The 19,820-nt window shown below is 39.4% G+C and overlaps 1 protein-coding gene across 1 annotated transcript in view; it reads right to left on the bottom strand.

Moving 5' to 3' along the window:
- Nucleotides 1–5,917: 5,917 nt before the first annotated feature.
- The window catches only part of ntng2b (netrin g2b), a 62,430-nt gene continuing 48,527 nt past the window's right edge, over nt 5,918–19,820 (bottom strand). Inside the window, 3 exon segments of the mRNA XM_018662498.2 lie at nt 5,918–7,175; nt 8,299–8,433; nt 11,103–11,270. Of these exon segments, the coding sequence (XP_018518014.1) occupies nt 6,952–7,175; nt 8,299–8,433; nt 11,103–11,270 (527 nt within the window). The 3' untranslated portion in view covers nt 5,918–6,951.

The raw sequence follows: 19,820 nt of genomic DNA, 5'->3' as shown, positions 1-19,820 counted from the left end.
CTCAGGCTAGACGCTTCAGGTATACACCTCATCAAGATGAGTGATGGAAACCTGACCAGTTAATGGGAAGGAGAGTGGGACAACACTCTGCTGACTCAAGGCACAGACTTACATAATGTATATTTAATTAAATCATAATATAGGGTCAGTTTCCAGTTGTAATTATTGTAAGTGTATATCCCTGAGAGCAACATCTCTATCAGTGTGTGTTTGTTCATTTGTGTGTTCATGTGTAAAGAGCAACAGGACATGCAATGTGTGCACCACGCACCAGTCAGTCTCAGCCTTAAAGACCAACTGGAGGCTGTTGCGTCCACATGCTAGGTGGTGGCCTGAAGAAGCATAAATTATTCATCATATTAATGCAATTTTATTCAGTGATTTTCACAGGTTCAACACTGCTACCGCACCAATTTGGTGGTAACAGGTGGAGTTTTAAAGTACGGTTTGATATAAACATAGTTTGAGTTACTCCTCTCATACTAACTTCACCTACAGTACCATATCTCTGCACTGACTTGTTTCACTGCGATTACAAGCAAACAAGTAGGATGCTGTAAATTTATTTTAGGGATTTTAATGTCAATAATTCTTAATCTGTTCTGTTCAAAAACTGAAAAGATTACACATGTAACTGCTCTTAAGAAATTCTGTTGACTCTATTAAAAGGATTTTACTCAGAATGACAGCTAACAGAATGAGGGATTTCAGTATCCACATCTCTGCACCATTTCTATTTCATATGCATAAAAACATTTCTTCCCTGCCATCAGTATTGCTTTGCATGATACAAGTTGCTTTTTAGCAAGATCAATGTGCCAGGACATTGATTATTAAATAAATTTGAACATGTGTACATCCATTACATGAAAATACAAGATACATACTCACACGCTCAAACATACACACATATATATATGTGAGTCTGTGTGTGTGTGTCTGTGCCTTTAATCTAATCTAATCTTAATTTTTAGGAGAGATCTGCAAGCTGTTCTAAGAGATTGGTTTTGAAGAAATGTATAATTGATTTCATAAAAAAACTGTCAGTATTTTTTATTTAAACGCATTTTATTATTTAGTTTGATGTTTGACTAGATGCTGAATATTGAAACAACACAAAATCAAGTGTTTTGCTCTCTCTTTCTCTTGGTTTTGTTGTTTTGACTTTTTCAAAGGGCAGTGGAATAGAACTATAGTCAGATGTCAGTCTTTTAACAGCGCAGTAGTCACAGCACTGCAACTAACCAGCCATTGTTGAGTGTTTTGAAAAGACACATGAACCTCATCCACAGGAGGTTATTTTTGCAACTTAGAACCACAGACAGTGTAAATATTGACATTACACATGGCCTTACCTGAAGTTTGGCTGTGCAATAATACATGTATGGAAGCAGTAAAAAAAAGCAGTCATTTCACTGTACAAAGCTGCCTCAAAGACATTTCTAATCTGACAGATTATTTTTGCTGGCAGCTGTGATGTTGACTACATGGCAGGGATATAAGGTGCAGGACAGGAGGGATGACATTATTATGTCCTGGAGAGAGTGAGTCAAAAGGAGACTCTGTCACTCTTAACCAAAACCTGTTTGTCTGTAAATGATTTGAAACGCTGTGAATTTAAATTAGCATGTATAAGAATGCATTTTCCCTAAGATTTTTGTAATCAGCAGTGGTTTAATATAGCTATTACACTGGACAAAAGTTGAAATTATAACTCTGTGTGTATGTGTGGTATGAGATGTAGTATAGGGTAGTGATGTTTGTAGGGATGCACTGATCCAATCTGTCGGATAGGTATAGGCTCAAAAACTGAGCTTATTATTAGAATCATGTGTCAGGCAGATACGACGATCCACGATGTTCTCTGTTGTACTCGTTGTCTCTCTCATTCATTCTCTGCATTTTCTGTTAATTCTGATGTGTTAAGCTACTACTGTTACTTATCACTTCCTGCGTAACAAAAACAGTAGGTAATATTACAGTACCAAAAAGTTAAGTGTTTCTGAAAGTATATTTTTTCACTTTTTGTCTGGAAGGCAGTTTGACATATTGCATGGATGAAGCAACAATAGATTTTATTACATGTTTAACAAAACCTGATAGAGTGCCTCAAAAAATAAGAAAATGAGATTGCCATAAATAAAACGTTAACGTTAAAACAGAAATCAACACAATTACTGCCTGTAAGTTTAGGTATACAGATTTTAAATGTGGTTTAAAAGCATTGGTATCAGATGGATCTTCAGTGACAGCAGATTTCCTGAGTATAGATATTGGAATATTTGTTGGGAGAGAAAAAGTTGGATTGGCGCATCCTCAGTTTTGTCTTTTTAAATACTTTAAATACTTATTCTTAAGGAGGAACTGATGTGAGTTCTTGATTCAAAGTATGATGCAGTGATTGATGTGGAGATGTCAGTGTACAGACAGAGATGTGAAACACGTAAGGTTTTCAAGCTAGACTGAGTCCATGCTAACTTCCCAAAAATCACAAGGAGCTCAGTCAGGTATCTTCCTGAGGGACTGCGTTTCACAAAGGTCTGTTGTACCACTAACCCTACATGTTTTTACGAAAGATGATGAAACATGAGATCAGTTCCAGCAAAGCCCCAGAGAAGCACACGACCCTAGAAGAAACCAGGTCATGTACAGGAGATGGTAGGGCTGTACAAAGTATGACTGGCAGAGACCCATGGGCACATGTGGCCAAGGTAACCGGCTTGTGTATCCCCAAAAACAAAGGATGTCTGAAAAAGGAAATCTTAGGGCAATCAGACGTGGAAGCCTCAAGGACCCATGTGAAATCCACAGCCGAAAATAATCCAAACAGGAGGCCGTCGTACAGCTGGGAAAACAGTACAGAGATGACAGGGACAAATAGAGACATTTTTCACCAAACTCTGAGTCACATTCAGGAGGCTGCGGAGGCCAAAGACAAACTTATTCAGTTGCTGTTCTCCCACATCTCTGATCTCTTACACAGTCACACAGACTAACGTTGGCAGGTGCTACAGTCTACCTTTATAAGTCAATTAGTGAGATCAGATGAGAAGTGTTATGCTTATGCTACGGCTGTGACAGTATGTTCTTCTGTATCAGCAGTACTTTGTCCTGCTCTCCATCTCTTTATTTTAATAAACACGACTGGGTTGTCTGGCAGTATGTGTCTGACCACTTAGAAATTACTTAAACACCCACTCACTCCCTGTAAAGAGATATAAAGATAAAACATAGATTTAAAGATGATGTAGAGTTTCATTTACACTCATTAGTCAGCTATTCAAGAGGTGAGATACAAAAGAGGAGCTTTGTGTTGTTCAGAGAGTTTACTCTCATTAATTTTTTATATATCTCCGGGTTCATCTCAAAGCAGCAAAACACAGTGTTTCTCCATTTTAGTTAATTAGGTAGTTTGAGCTGAATATTCATTTACTACTGTAATAAACAGTAATGATATAATTATTGACAGATTTGTCTTGAACACAGGCATCATTTGGCAGATCCAATCTTATTGCCATTCATGAAAAAATAAACAGCATGATTTTATCTTGATTAACAGTATATTAATGGTATATATATATATAGTTTGTTAAATGTCAGCACAGATGATTGATGCATAAATTCACAAAATGCTTAACTTCAGCAGACTATAGGTATGATATCCCTCTTGTAAGCTTCCTGTGCTTTCATGTTTTTCAAATAATACTCCTTTTTTCATTGAATTTAATTTGTATGGTGGCTGGGAGCAGAGGGCACTGCAACTTAAGAGATGGAAGCAAATAAACAAACCACAAGAAAATGAAGAACATCTTCACCATTTTGGCAACACACGTATCACGTTAACAAAAAATGCTCTTATAAGTAGAACACAAGCAAATTAAGAGACAAATTCGACAAATTTGACTAAACATATGCAAATGCAGAAAACAACACAGAAATGCTGTGTCATACAGAACATTGGAACTAAGTGAAAACACAATAGAAGTTTCCATGGGACACAACAAACTGAACACAGTAATAAGTAAATGGCTAATGCTAGTAAATAGCCTTTTACTATATTAGAATATTAGAATCACACAATGAGGATGTTAAAAACTAAAATAACCATTGTTAATTGTTTTTCAAATATCACTGATAGGTGCTTCATCTATTCATTGAAATTTTTTTTATTAGTACATTTTTTTAGTGTCCCACAGAAATTTGTTGTTGTGTATAACAGAATTTCTGTATCTGCTTTTATTTTTTTGTTTGCTTTTTATTTATTTACGTGACATATGCAATGTCACGCTGGGGAATGGCTTTCATAATTTGGTCATTTTATCTATTTTCTGTTTTAATGGTTATTATTTTTTAACCATTTCTGTGTTGTCAAAGTGTTTATGATGCTCTCTTTATTAGCTTGTGTATTCTTAAAGGAAAAGTTCCACATTTTAGGATTTTAGGAAAAACTCTTGACACTGCCAAGCTGTTGTTTGCCAAGAAAACCTTTCAAATGGAACCCCCCCCATAAAACCGCATTTCTACAGTTTTCACATTTGTTTGTGTGAGGATTAAACAAACAGCATTTGTTCGTTAGTGAGCTCTAGAGATTCTGATGGGTGTATTTTTGGAATTTGGACAGAGTCAGGCTAGCTGTTTACCCCTGCATCCAGTCTTTATGCAAAGCCAAGCTAACTGTCTCCAGTGTGTAGCTTCATATGTACTGTACAGGAATGAGAGTGGTATCAACCTTCTCATCTCAGTTCATATCAACACTCAGCAAGAAAGTGAATAAGCATTTTTCCCAAAATGTTAAGATGTCCTCTCAAGTTTTAGAGCGTTGAACTTGTAAATGTTAACTTGTCATACTTTCGAAAATGATTCCTATTTTAGAGGAAGAACATTTAAATATTAATTATCCTATTTCAGTATTGTTCCGTATTGTGTGTAAACATCATACTGCAGTCAATCATTAATGCATACAATATACTGCAATATATTTTCTTCTGGTTAGAAGTACTACCTGTTCTCTGATCCACAATGAAATGTGTTCCTTTATATCATTTTTCACTGTTCTACATTCATAAACTATTCCCTCCCAAGTCTTAGTTCTTGACACCATTCAGGCTCAGAGGGGATGAGCCCTACACACAGAATAGCTAATACAGCTCAGAAAGAGAGGAGTAATACCACAATCCTTGTCTTGTCATTTCTCACAGGCTTAGTCTTACTTTTATCTTTGATGTACACTGTATCCTGGTGTAATGCAGCATTCATGTCTCTTTATCCACTGTGTACCTGGGCTGACTCAGCAATAGAGCATTTTTCAGTGAAATGATGTTGTATTTTTGCTTAGAAAAAAAACTTGAAGGACATTTTTAAACACAGTGTGTCACTGGATCAGCCTGTCAAATATCTGCGAGTTAAAGATGAGAAAATATGGCCTCAGGATCAGTCACTCTGTCTCTCAGGACCCTTGTGAATCAGTGTATCTCCGCTGTTTAAATTATGGAAGATATTTCTTAATTAGCCCATTACTTGTGGTGCATCTGCAAGTGACATTTTCAGATATAAAAGCTCATTGCAACTTTTATCAGAGTAAAATAATTTATATTCTCTGGACAGGAAAGCAGTTCTTTGTGATTGTCAGACAGGCTGTTGGATTCGAAATTGGAATAATCCATTTGTAATAATTAGCATTCAACACCATGTCCAAAGTGAATGAAACAGATCAAATGGATGACTTGAAATGATGTCCCTTTTGTGGCAACTTGTTTGATTCTTTTTCTTTTTTTTCACTCCACTGAAAAAAGAGATGTTACCAGCATGTAATCATGGACACATGATTGAATGAAAAAAGTACAAGCAAGAAGGCAAATAACAGTCATATTTACTGCAAGGTTTACACTCAGTGTAATAAAATGCTCATTTGGAATAGTTGTAAATGTAATTTTTTATAATTTATTGTAACTCCAAACAAAAATAATTTCTACAAAAAATAGTCAAATAATGTCATATAATATTGATACGTGGTTGATATCTTTTCTCTCTCTTTTAGACTTCTGATAAGTTAAATTCTCTTAAATTCTGCTTCCTGAATACTGTGTGAAGATTAAATCTCGCTAAGTGTGGCAACAATCACTCGTTCCTATAACAACCATAATAGTGACTAAATTTTTATAATTCGTAACCCTCTGGATATTATATAATATGTATAATCTCAGCGACTGTTAGGTGGCACATTAGATACAATGACTGAAGATATAATTTTTTTTTAAAAAAATGCAGCAGAAATAGAATAAATGTAAAATCAAGTCTCATCTTTTGAGAGGAAATGAAACCTGGTTAATATACTACGTAGGCCTCAGCAGCAGGATCAAAATGCGCACCTCGCCTCCCGACCCGTTCGTTCTGTTGACGTGTCTCGCCCTCTCACGGAGTCTGACCACACACACATTGGTCTTATGGAGGTGAGATCCTTAACTCAATGGAGGGAAAAAAAAAAGAAAGGGAAAAAAAAAAGGTCCTTGTGGTTGAAACAGCCATTCCCTTTGAAGTGAAACAGTGGTGATTTAAGTGTTTTGTTTATGCTTTTTGGTTTGATGCACATTGCTCCAGCTCAGGAATAAAGGGAACAGTGGTTGGTATGATTTTATTTCCCCTTCGTCTGCATCTCTTTTCTCTGAGGTCACTCCTCTTTTTTTTCTGTTTGTCCTTCTCCTCACACCTGAGCACACACTCAGTATCATAACAGTCCTGTGAGGTGTGTGTGTGTGTATGTGTATGTGTGTCGGAAAGGAGACGGGGGGATAGTAAGTGTTGTGTGAGTGTGTGCTCTTTTGCCAGTGCTGCGGTGTGTGTTCATCAGGTCCATGACTGGGACGGCCCTACCTACTCTGGGTGTCCCCTTGCCTCACTTACACGCACATATACACACACTCCTTGGTCTGGGGGGGAGGGGGGTTTCGTGGCTCAGTGGGGAGTTAACGTGGCCAGCAGGTGGGCTAGCAGAGTGCAGAGCAGCAGGGTGGCCGTTGAGAGGTGCGACGAAGAGGCGGCGTTGCAGTCCTTGCCCGCCTCACAGCGGGAGTGTTGGCAGAGTACCCCCTTAAACTCTGGAGGACAGATGCACTTCTGGTTCTGGTAGCACGTTCCTCCATTCTGGCACAGGAGCATCTCTTCATCGCAAACGTTAGCTGTGAGCAGAAATGAAGGCAGGCAGAGAGAGCGGCAGAGGGAGAAGTAGTGGAAAAGAGGGAGAGTGATGGAATTGCAGTGGTAAGGAGAATGAGAGAGGAGTTGGGAATAAAGAGGATGCAGCAAAGTGACAGGTGGTAAAAGGATAGTGGGGGAGTAAAGAGCACAAAGACGAAAGAAAGATGTATGGCAAAGTGAAAAGAGAGGTGGGGGAGGATAAGGGGGGGTGGGCAATGTTGGAAAAAGCATGATGGAAACAGCAATACAGGGGCAGGAGAAGAAATCAGGGCAGAAAGAACAAAGCAGAAAAGAAAGCAGGAGGAAGGAAAGAGGCAAGATAAATTCTCCAGTCTTTGCCTCAGGGACAACAACAGGTAACACCTGCCTTTTTTGTTTTTGCAGCCCTTTTCTCTGTCTGTTTTTCTTGAGCCTGCACTTTCTCAGGGTCAAGTTAAAATCATTGTCTTCAACCCAGCAGAAAATACACTGCATGTGTGATGTGTTAAGCAATGATTGGAGAAACAAATAGCATAATTAAAATGCTATAAAAGGCATTAGGAAAAGCACAGAGGTAGTTGTACTGCACAAGATACTTGACCTAAAAATGTTCTGAATGAAAATAGAGGATCAGGCTTCCATGACAAGAAATAATTACATGAGATAACATTTTTTATTACACCAAAGATAATTGGCTCTGTTGCATTGGAGAATTTGGAGTAAGATGTCAAACCTAAAACATACTGTGCTACTACAATGTGTCCCATATTGTAATAAATAAACCCACATTGGAAAAGCACACATGCCTGTGGAGGTTTAGTGTGTGTGTGTGTGTGTGTGTGTGTGTGGTTTGTGGGTGGGTGAGGAGGGTCTATTTGAGACTGAGGCCCCTGACTAGATGGTAGATGGTAGAGGAAGGCGATTCCCTGTAATGGGGTTAAGGTGTGACAGGGTCATCAATTAAAGGAGCAGCTGATGCTGCTAATGAGCTACATGATCTATTCCCCTGGGAGTAAAGAAAACATCGGGAGATGAGCTCACAGAGGATCTGTAAGGCTACAACATTTCTTCAACCCTGGCTTTTCAGACATGAACCCACCCAAAACTCAATGTCTTTATACTCACGAAAACAGCCTTGTTTCCAGTAGTAGCCCGGCACGCAGTCATCACACTTGGCCCCTATGGCGCCATCTTTACACTGGCAGAAGCCTGTATTGTTACACCGATCGTGAACAGAACCCATCTGGTTGCAGTTACACTCTGGAGGAAGAGAGTGGTGGAGGAAACAGAGAGGGAGTCATTTAGAAAATTCCTGCCTCTTGTAATTTTTTTGGGGATTTGATCTAGAGTTGAATTTAGTTCAGCTGAAAATAAGTGCATTTGTATTCAGAGCACAGATTTGTCTTTGGTAGTGAAGCACTTCAGAGCTACAGTACTGTGCATGTAAGGTGGAGTTTCTCCAAAGTACAGAGACATCCCAAGATGCTGCAGAGATTCAGACCTGAAATTAAGACCCTTTTCAAACAGTCTTTTCAGCCAGAATTATTTCTCCAAGATTAGTTTTTTGTGTCAGTATCAATGCCTTGGAAAACTCACATATTTTGTGATAAATAAAATACTGTCTCAGTACAGTACACCACCTCTGCATAAACTGCTCTCAAGGTCTCTTAGAAGTTAATGTTTTAGAACAGTCTTTCAACAAATCTACTGGCATGGGTTTCCAAAAACTGGTACCTATCATACATCCTAACACACTGTGAAGAGACTACAGTGACTCCTCTCTCATCTAAACAGAAAAATGAAATGACAGATGTCCTTTGTCAGAAAGTACTGTGTATCTCAGATGTTGTTTGGGAAACTAATCCCATCTAAATAGAGCTTCAAGTTCTTTTGATCGTATGATATCTGCTTTCAAAGGCAGATAGAATTGTTTAAGGAACATTGTGGTATTTTGAACAGTCATGGGTCTTTTTTGTTAATATTAAATCAAACTTTTTTTTCATTGTCAATATTGGATTTATATGATTTGAGATATATATATATATATAATGTGTCTGTATATATATCTAAATTAGATTATTTAAATGGTCAGTCAAACACCATAAACTCATATTTACCCTCAGAAGCCCCCTCCTTAACGCTCCCTCACAACTGACCACAGTAAAATGTTGACCCATCTGAACATATTATTGCTGTTGAAATTCATGTCAAGTCTGGCAAAGATGCACCACTCAGGTTTTCTGCTCTTTAACACAAGGTGACATTGAATTTAATTTTGGATGAGTTTTTTTCAACATACATTTTCAGTATTTTCCTCTGATGTCTTCACAATATTATCATTACAAATACATATATTTATAGAAGCTGACTGATCAGTGGTAGTTGATAGTGGATCAGACATGGTAAAAAACTGCAGATCTGCATATTTACACTGCATTTGTCAGTTGACTGGTGGTGAACAAAAATTTCTCTCATGACTTGATGTAAGCTGATATTTTGTATTTTACTTAAATCCAAGATCTAATTAATTAATTTATAATAAAATTTATTATAAAATATTCATGAAAGCGAAACAGGCCAAGAGGCCCAGATTACACAACCGCAGCAAGGCAGTTGGTATCTGTGTGTTTGTGGGTCATGAGCATTAATACTGGAATTGTGCACGAGCCACTGAGAGTGAATGTGTGTGGATAATGTGTAGCTGTGTAAAATATGTGTGCAAATGCATTCGTGTGGGAGAGCACATCACTTCTTGCTCTAGAGAACTGATTTGTGTTGCCATGCCTTGGTGTGCCACCGTGCTGGCAGATGAGCTAATGGGGCCTTATTTGTGCTGACTCCAAGGCCTGGCCCTGTGTGCTCCCCAACCATGGCGAGTTTACCCTCCAACCCCCTGTGGTCCACCTACAGATGGATCCAAATCAACACCAGATTTTCGCTTCACAGCTATGCAAACAGAGTGACCTCTTACTAGGACGTGCCCTTGATAAGGCTGAGTGTAAAAAGAGTAAATACTCTGAACGCAAAAAACAAATAGTGACATACTATTTACCAACAACAGTCTGAAAATATTAGAGGAGTTGTATGTGTGTCATTGTTTTGACTCAGTTCTCCAACAGATTGGATTTTGAATGAGGTTTACATGTTGACTTTCAGCTTTAAGGGTGCTTGAGGGTGTTTGCATCAATATTAGGTGAACAAGACTGGACCTCTAAACCTTTTTACACACACAGCAGTAGACCTAGCACAAGGACAATGCAGTAGGGCAGCAACTAAACATTGGCATATCATCTTCACCTTATAAAGTTGTTATGATGAACTTTTATAAAACACTTGCCTATTTAAATATCCAGCAGACACTGCTCTTTAGCTGACAGCTACTTGCAGGTGAATATAGTGGTGTCTGTCTTTGTCTGGGCAGGTAGTGCTCAGTGGGTTTATGAGAATATTTTTGCTGAAAACAGCTGTCTGCTACATCTGGAAAATTATGCTAATGAGAGCGGCAAAAGTGAACCAAAACACTGTTGAACTGTCCTATGTCCCGTCATGATCTATATGACAAAATGACATGTATGCTCAGCAGTTTGTGATCAAGAATGCCATTTTGGGTGGTGTAAGTCTTAATAGTTTATAGTCTCTATTATGGCTTATCCTTTGAGTTATTGTGTTTAGAGTTACAGATCCCAGTATGATGACCATATACCATGGTAGCAGGACATAGAAATATTGATTAGTGTAGGTTTGAGTATTTGTATAGAAATAAATACAACAAAATGATGTATCACAAAGTATGTGTTTCAATTACAGTACTAGACCTAGAATATGAAAGGCAGTAATAAGCAGTAACGGTTAGCATATCCCTTTCCACTTTCTGTAAGTCACCTAGAACACACACACCACACACTCTCACTGTCCCCCCGTAGACTGACCGATGCAGACGCTCTCATCATCCAGTTCAGCAGAGGCGTTGCGGAAGTATCCCAGTCTGCAGTGTTGGCAGTTCTGGCCCCTGGTGTTGTGCTTGCAGCTGACGCATGTGACGATGTTCAGGTAGTCGATGTAGCTGCAGCGGTTGGAGTGGCCGTAGCACTCACAGTCTAAAATAAAAGAGACAGATTTAAACTCTGCTCTTAGGTGCGGATAGTCAAACATTTTAATGTTAAACTCAGAATTTCAATGTTGGAAAGTTGAAAGAAGATGGAATTTTTTTAGGCCATTACATTCTCATAGGATTCATCGATGACAGTCGGAAATGATAAATGAGTTGCACTAACAGATATGTCTGAAAGTTTTAGTTTTAGATGTCAGTGAAAAAATGAATGACTCTGTGTGTGTTTTATGACTTGCCTTTCTGACTCTATATTGGTTCAATAAAGACAGGCCACTCCCTCTCCATTACTACACTCAGGTTTGCTGAGTCTGCTTCACTGTGCTGCACTGATTACTGATGGGAATTCCACTATCCTGTGTTTGTGTGTGCGTGTGTGTGTGTGTACATGTACATCCTTGCTTGTGTATATGTGTGCAGGTGCATGAGTACAGGCATGTTAATTGTGTCTGGGAATTAAATTGCATTACTGGATGAGTGAGTAGATTATAAGATACAGAATCATAACCAAGAGAGTTTGAGGTGAGTGATACAGTACAGTAAGAATTTTCTGACTGCACCTGGTACTGTGACCCCGATTAACCTGGGAGAAAACCTGCTTTCTCTCTTCTCTTTTCTCTGTTTGTTCTTCATTTCCACAGACTTAAATTCTCTTTCATAAAGCGCTTCACAATCAAAGCCCATAATTAAATTTTCTCTTTGTAATTCATGAATTATCTGAGAGGATTTGATTGCAAGTTTTACTCTATATGCTTGAATGCTTGATAAATTAAGACTTCTTCCAAACTTTACACCCTCAAACCAAAGCTAAAAAAATGATGCTGTGGAGAGCGGTGAAAGACCTTTTGTATAATTTTTCCACAGAGAGAGAAATGAAAGCCTGATATCATTTACTGAAGGATCTGCATTGTGTAGCGAGAGGTGGAGGGGTGTTGCTCTACATTCTTGCTACGATTATCTCGGCTGAGGCTGGTACCTAATTAAGGTTTTATTAAGCTTTAGAAGTTGGCTGCAATAGTGTGCTGCAAGGCATCACTGTCCTCTAAAGAGGCGTTTACCAGGCATGTTTATGCAAATACACATTTAAATGCACATTAAAAAGTCGGAGTTTAGCTGTTTAATCAGCCGTCACATTATTATTTTATTATTGTTTGGTTGATGATGCCAGCTGAAATATTAATGAGCTGGTTTAAAGGAAGCCAGCGAGAGGAGCACCATAAAATGCCTCTCTCAGCACTGAGGGAACCATGCTAGCAGTGGGGGAAGAACTGCCTAATTAAATATAAATGGCCAATTACTCCACAGACTGGAGAGGCAATGGGACATTGTTCCACAAATTAACGTTACGAGTCAAGATGCTGCTTTATTGGTATTTATCAATTGTGAATTGTTAACAGTGAAAGACAGTCAAACTGAGAGAAAGAGGAAGAGAAAGCTGCCTGCTTCAAAGAGTCTGGGAGGTTGAAGAAATAATAGTATACTTTGCTAACAAGCATCTTTTCTAAAATCAATAAACAGAAATGTCAACGTGGGCAGTTGTTTTATGGTTTGATATGAATTTAAAGTCTAAATACTTACCTTGATCATGCACACAAAGAAGAAACAACCATGAGGGAGGCACAGATGCATAGGAAAAAATGAGTAAAATGAAGAACATAAAACATGCAATGAAAGGAATTTTTCCACAGGTTTTCTTGAAAAACCGCATCGACATTTTAATCAAGTGACTAAAAGACACTACAATCCACTGATCTGAGGATCTAACCAAGCTCAAGTTTCCTCTCTGTATTTTCAGACCACGTGCTGCTTGTGTTGGTCTCTTACCTTTGAAATCATCATATATGATCCCAAACAACTGTCTGGCCTGGGGCTCTCCTGAGATCAAGAGTTTCAGAAGTCCTTGAGGGATGAAGGAATCTTTGTGTAAGAGTTGTCTGCACATCATTCACTGTGCCACAGTCAACTACAGCACTATACCTTCACACAGATTGAGCACACCAGCCTATAGGTGAGCATCAGTGCTACAGAAGTCATATGGCTTAGATGGATGGGATTCCTAGTAGATTCTACCTTAAAGAAGGGAGTTGCTTTGTTCTATAAAGCTGACAAAATCCTCACCTAGTGGTTGCAGAAACTTGTTGGAGAGAACCCAAAAGTTATCCTCAAGATTTTATGAGTCTGCATGCAAGCAACTACTGTAGTGCTCAGTGTTTTCAAACTATCTGATTTGACAGCTTAATTTTTTGCAATTTGTAATATCTGGAGTGGACTAGCAATCTGATTTGGCTTGTTTTTTAAAGTGTACAGCAAGTTTTCAGATGAATATATTAAGTAAATTTTCAAAACACTCCTAGAATTACATTAAAGGTTGATTCTTGTCTTTGGAAACAGCAGTTGGCAAAATGATAACAGAAATTATCATATCATCCATTCTTCTTGGAAGATAATGTGATCAAAGTAAAAACTCCAGAACAGCACAACCCTTGTTATGAGACTGTTTTGCCAAACCACTGTTTCCAAGAGAAAAAATGAACTCTCAGTGTCAAATTGTAAGCCACACGTAGACGAGAAGTCCTAAATAATCAGAAAAACAGAAATTAGAGCATTGGCATTTTTAAAACTCAAAGCAAAAATTGTTGTGGGAAACATTTGGTATGGTTTGCCTTGAAGAATTCTTGAAGTGGGTTCAAACTTAAATAAATATATATATGTATTTCTAAGAAGGAGCCTTTATTTTATGCTTATGACACAGGGGAAGATTAAAACAAGAAAAGGACGATTTAACTGTGGGTTCAAATGATTCAAATCGCCACATTAAATGGAGCAGGAACATACTGTATTAGATTAATGCAGTGATGTGTCACCTGTTAACCTTATTGTGATAACGTTTGGGTCCCAGTGCGCAAGCATTTATGACTCACTGTGCTATTAAACTGCATGTTCAAATTCTACCTTTCCTTTTCTGTTTTTCCTTCTCCTCTCTGTCGTCATCCTCTCTCCCAAAAGTGTGTTTTGTGGTCCCATGACTCCCTCTTTCCCACTCTGGGTTTTCAATGCCATGGTGCACTATAAAGGAGCAAGAGCTTGCAAATCAATCTGTACTGACGGAGCATGATTACCTTTGGCTGTTTTACCAAACTAAATATTACAAAGACAACAATATCCAAATATTTGTGAGTTCACACATAATCTAATGCAATATATATGTGTTTACAGAGTTAAATATTCACTATTTATTTTCCGGGTTATCAGCAAAGTGTCATACAGTTCAAATTTTCCATACTATTTATAAACAAATGATCAGACAAGACATAAGGGTATTTAAAATTGATGAAAATGTAACGTTTTCACTGTTCTGAACATAGAAACAATATTGTATTTATTTCAAGAGCATCTTCAATGTCAAATGCACCCTCCTTTTCTAGTCTACCCAATTCCCACTTCATCCTCCTGTCTGCTTTTTATTCCCTGCCCTTCAGTGTCAATCATTGTCTCAGTTAAAAATATGGTGCCTACTGTTGGTACCAAATTAAGATTTAGCCTTATAGCTTATTTTGACTGACAGATTATCATGTAGTAGAAGAGATAAATTTAGAGACGCATATTATTGTTTCCATTTTTTCACAGTAAGGTACCAGGTTTAACTCATAATGAAAGTTTGTCTTCTGCATATTTATTGCACCAAAGGTTATTTTCTGTATTGCTACCACTACGAAATAAAACAGATACCTTTCCTCTCACCTTTTCTTTGCGTATGCTTGTCCTCATGCCTGTTCCCCCCATGTTCAGATGAGGTTATTCTGTGGCCATGAGTTTCATGTATGTGTTCCTCAAAATTGTGGGAGACTGAAACACCACAATCATCAGTGATACAATAATGAATAATGAGCAAAAATATAAGGTACCTTTCCTGTCAACTTCTCTTTCCTCTCCATGGCCATATGAGGTTGTTTTTCTTTGGCCATGGGTCTCATATACATGTCCCTCAAATGTGTGGGAGACTGAAACAATCATTATCATTAAGATAATAAGACAAACTTTTTTCTCATCCTTCAGCTAAAAACAGTATCCCAGATTAAAAATACGATGCTAATGTTGGTGCCAAATTAGGATTTTACTCTATAGCCTAAGCTTAGCAACCAGGCGATTATGTAGCTGACCAGATGCAGATACATGACTTAAAACGTATTTTATAGTGGCCCAGTTTAAGTCAGTTTTATTTATGTAGCACTGAAACACAGCAGAAGTTATCTCAAGGCACTTTTCACATAAAGCAGGTCTAGACTGTACTCTTTATAATATTATACTTACGAAGAGAGACCCAACAATTCCCACCATGAGCACGCACTAGGCAACAGTGGCAAGGAAAAACTGCTTCTTAAGAGGCAGAAACCTCGAGCAGAACCAGACTTGGTGTTGGCAAGTACAGCTCATAAGGTTTATCTACTGTAAATTACAGCTAAGCTTTAGTATTTAAATCTACAAAATGAAAAATAAAAGCTGTCACCACTACATATAAAACAGATACCTTTTCTTTCATCATGCTTCTCTTCCCCGTGGCCATATGAGGTTGTTTTGTGACCATGAATCTCATGTACATTTCCCTCAGATGTGTGGGAGACTGAAACAACTATAGTCATTAAGATAACCAGCACTGTTTCCACTTTTTAGTTTTCAGGGGCCCAATTTTTCTCATTGCAGTAATGTTGAATTGTGGTTAAAGTTTATCTACTGCTTAGTTACATTCATACAGTATATAAACTACAGTATATAAAATTACTACATTACTACAATAACATTTAAAATAGATACCTTTACTCTCTCTGTGCTCCTCCTTCCCATGTCCAGATAAGGCTGTGGTTTTGTGGCCATGAGTCTCATGAGAATGTCCCTCAGGCTTGTGGGAGACTGTGGCTATGTGGCCATGAGAGTCATGAGAATGTCCCTCAGACTTGTGGGAGACTGCAGTTGTATGGCCATGAGATTCATGAGAATGCCCCTCAGGTTTGTGGGCGACTGCAGTTGTATGGCCATGAGATTCATGAGAATGCCCCTCAGGTTTGTGGGCGACTGCAGTTGTATGGCCATGAGATTCATGAGAATGTCCCTCAGGCTTGTGGGCAACTGCAGCTACGTGGCCATGGGTCTCATGTGCATGTCCCTCAGGCTTGTGGGCAGATATGTGGCCATGAGTGTCATGAGAATGTCCCTCAGGCTTGTGGGCAACTGCAGTTGTGTGTCCATGAGAGTCATGAGAGTGTCCCCCAGGCTTGTGGGCAGATATGTGGCCATGAGTGTCATGAGAATGTCCCTCGGGCTTGTGGGCAACTGCAGCTATGTGGCCATGTGTCTCATGTGTGTCTCCCTCAAGCTTGTGGGTGGATATGTGGCCATGAGTGTCATAAGAATGTCCCCCAGGCTTGTGGGCAACTGCAGTTGTGTGTCCATGAGAGTCACGTGAATGTCCTTCAGGCTTATGGGCAACTGCAGTTGTGTGTCCATGAGAGTCAGGGGAATGTCCCTCAGGCTTGTGGGCAACTGTGGCTATGTGGCCATGAGTCTCATGTGCGTGCTCTTCAGGCTTGTGGGCAACTGCAGTTGTGTGTCCATGAGAGTCATGAGAATGTCCCTCAGTCTTGTGGGCAACTGCGGCTATGTGGCCATGAGTCTCATGTGCGTGTTCCTCAGGCTTGTGGGCAGATATGTGTCCATGAGAGTCATGAGAATGTCCCTCAGGTTTGTGGACAACTACAGTTGTGTGACCATGAGAGTCATGAGAATGTCCCTCAGGCTTGTGGGCAACTGCAGCTATGTGGCCATGAGTCTCATGTGTGTGTTCCTCAGGCTTGTGGGCAGATACGTGTCCATGAGAGTCATGAGAATGTCCCTCAGGTTTGTGGACAACTACAGTTGTGTGACCATGAGAGTCATGAGAATGCCCCTCGGGCTTGTGGGAAACTACGGCTGTGTGGCCATGAGTCTCAAGTGTATGTCCCTCAGGCTTATGGGAAACTGCGGTTGTGTGTCCATGAGAGTCACGAGAATGTCCCTCAGACTTGTGGGAGACTGTGGCTTTGTGGCCTTGAGTCTCCTGTGCATGTCCCTCAGGCTTGTGGACAGCTACAGTTGTGTGTCCATGAGAGTCATGAGAATGTCCCTCAGGCTTGTGGGAGACAGTGGCTATGTGGTCATGAGTCTCTTGTGCATGTCCCTCAGGCTTGTGGACAACTACAGTTGTGTGTCCATGAGTCTCATGTGCATGTCCCTCAGGCTTGTGGTCAACTACAGTTGTGTGTCCATGAGTCTCATGTGTATGCCCCTCAGGCTTGTGGTCAACTACATCTGTGGTTTTGTGACCATGAGTCTCATTTGCATGTCCCTCTGGCTTATTGGAGACTGTGGTTTTGTGGCCATGAGTCTCATGTGTATGTCCCACAGGCTCATGGGCGACCACGGTTTTGTGGCCATGAGTCTCATGTACATGTCCCTCAGGCTTGTGGGATACTGCGGTTTTGTGGCCATGAGTCTCATGTGCATGTCCCTCAGGCTTATTGGAGACTGTGGTTTTGTGGCCATTAGTTTCATGTGTATGTCCCACAGGCTCAAGGGGGACCACAGTTTTGTGGCCATTAGTCTCATGTGTATGTCCCTCAGGTTCATGGGCAACTGTGGTTTTGTGGCCATGAGTCTCATGTGCATGTCCCACAGGCTTGTGGGATACTGTGGTTTTGTGGCCATGAGTCTCATGTACGTGTCCCTCAGGCTTGTGGGATACTGTGGTTTTGTGGCCATGAGTCTCATGTGCATGTCCTTCAGACTTGTGGGAGACTGAAACACCACAATTGTCATGAACATAACACACAAAAACATTTAATGAGGTAATTGTTTTTTTACTTCTTTCTCTGCAAACTAAAAAAATAATAAATTATATGTCTATCCATTTTTTTCATTTCATCTTTTTTCCCATCAGCTTTAGTCTGTAATACAAAATACTACTGGTGTGAATTTAAAAATCAAAATCCACTACTTCTAAAAGAGATACCTGTCTTTTCAGCTTTTCTTTCTGTCTCCTCCTTCTCCCATTCCTCCCCGTACTCAGATGAAGCTGTGGTTTTGTGGCCATGAGTGTTATGTTCATGTCCCTCAGGCTGATGGGAAACTGAAACACCACAATTGTGATTGAAATAACAAGCAAATACATTTCAATTCATTTTTGCTGTTTACAATTTTTTCGTGGGCCGTGTTTTGCTGTGATATTGTCAAACATCATGGTTTTCAGGTTTCTGGAGCCCATTTTTTGGCTTCAAGTTGCCAGGTTCAACTTTGTTCTAAAATTTTTATCTACTGCATATTTGCACGTCTACAAGCTACAAGCAGCACTACATTACATACTAAAGAGATACCTTTCCTTTCAGCTTGTCCGTCTTTTTCCTCCTCCTTCCTTTCCTCCCCATGCTTAGATGAGTGTGTAGTTTTGTGGCCATGATTCTCATGTACATGTCCCTCAGAATTGTGGGAGACTGAAACACCACAATCATCATTGATGTAACAAGAAAATATCTTATGGGATAAATTTCGATTCTCTTTTCTCAGCATCCTAAACAAGAATATATACATAAAAAGCTATTACGTTTATTTGCTTTATCGTGCTGTCTGTTTTAATTTCTTGCTCTTCAGCTTTAGTCATTGTCTCTGACAAAAATATGAACCAAGTTGACTGACAGACAATCATGTCAGTGAAGGGATAAATTTAGATATGTTTCTAACTGTTGAGGGTCTCAATTTTCACTGTGAGCTGTCAAGTTTATCTACTGCAATTTATTGTACCATAAGTAAACTATGGTATGTAAATCTACAAGAACATATAAAGAAATACCTGTCTTTTCAGTTATTCTCTCTTTTTCTTCCTCCCTTTTCTGTCCATGCTCAGATGACATTTCGGTTTTGTGGCCATGAGTCTCATGTACATGTTCCTCAGACTTGTGGGAGACTGTCACGCCGTAGTTCATCATTAACACAGTAAGAGAAGATATTATGGTGAGGTACTTTACACACTCATTCCTCAGCAACCTGAACAATAGGAACTTTATAATTAGGCTGATACTGCAGCGGGTAAAGATTACTGATATTCGTCTGCCTTTCTTTCTCTTCCCATCTTCCTCTGAGACCCTCTTTTCCTTTTCTCTTCCTTTCTCTCTCTGTCAGATAGTGGATTGCCCCATCAGGGGCCTCAGCCCTGGGCTTGGGAAAAAGCTGTGAGAGTAAGAGAGGCTTGAGAAACTCCTTCATCACTACACTTTCACTCTGGGTGTGAAAGGAATGACATGCACTTCCTTTTATCTGAATGTCATGAAATTTTCTGACTGGTGCTTATTTCTTTGTTCCCTTCCCTGATAGAGAAAGAGGATCTGTCTGCACTCTTATTTTTCTTACTGTATTTACCCAATCCATAGGATGCTATAGACAGTATTATAATATAGTAACATCTCCTCATGGGTGTACTTGCTTATGTCTAGATTTAATGCTCTCTCTGGTGCTT

Source organism: Lates calcarifer, linkage group LG9 (genome assembly GCF_001640805.2).
Source record: "Lates calcarifer isolate ASB-BC8 linkage group LG9, TLL_Latcal_v3, whole genome shotgun sequence".
NCBI lineage: Eukaryota > Metazoa > Chordata > Actinopteri > Centropomidae > Lates > Lates calcarifer.
This window is presented reverse-complemented; position numbering and strand designations above follow the sequence as displayed.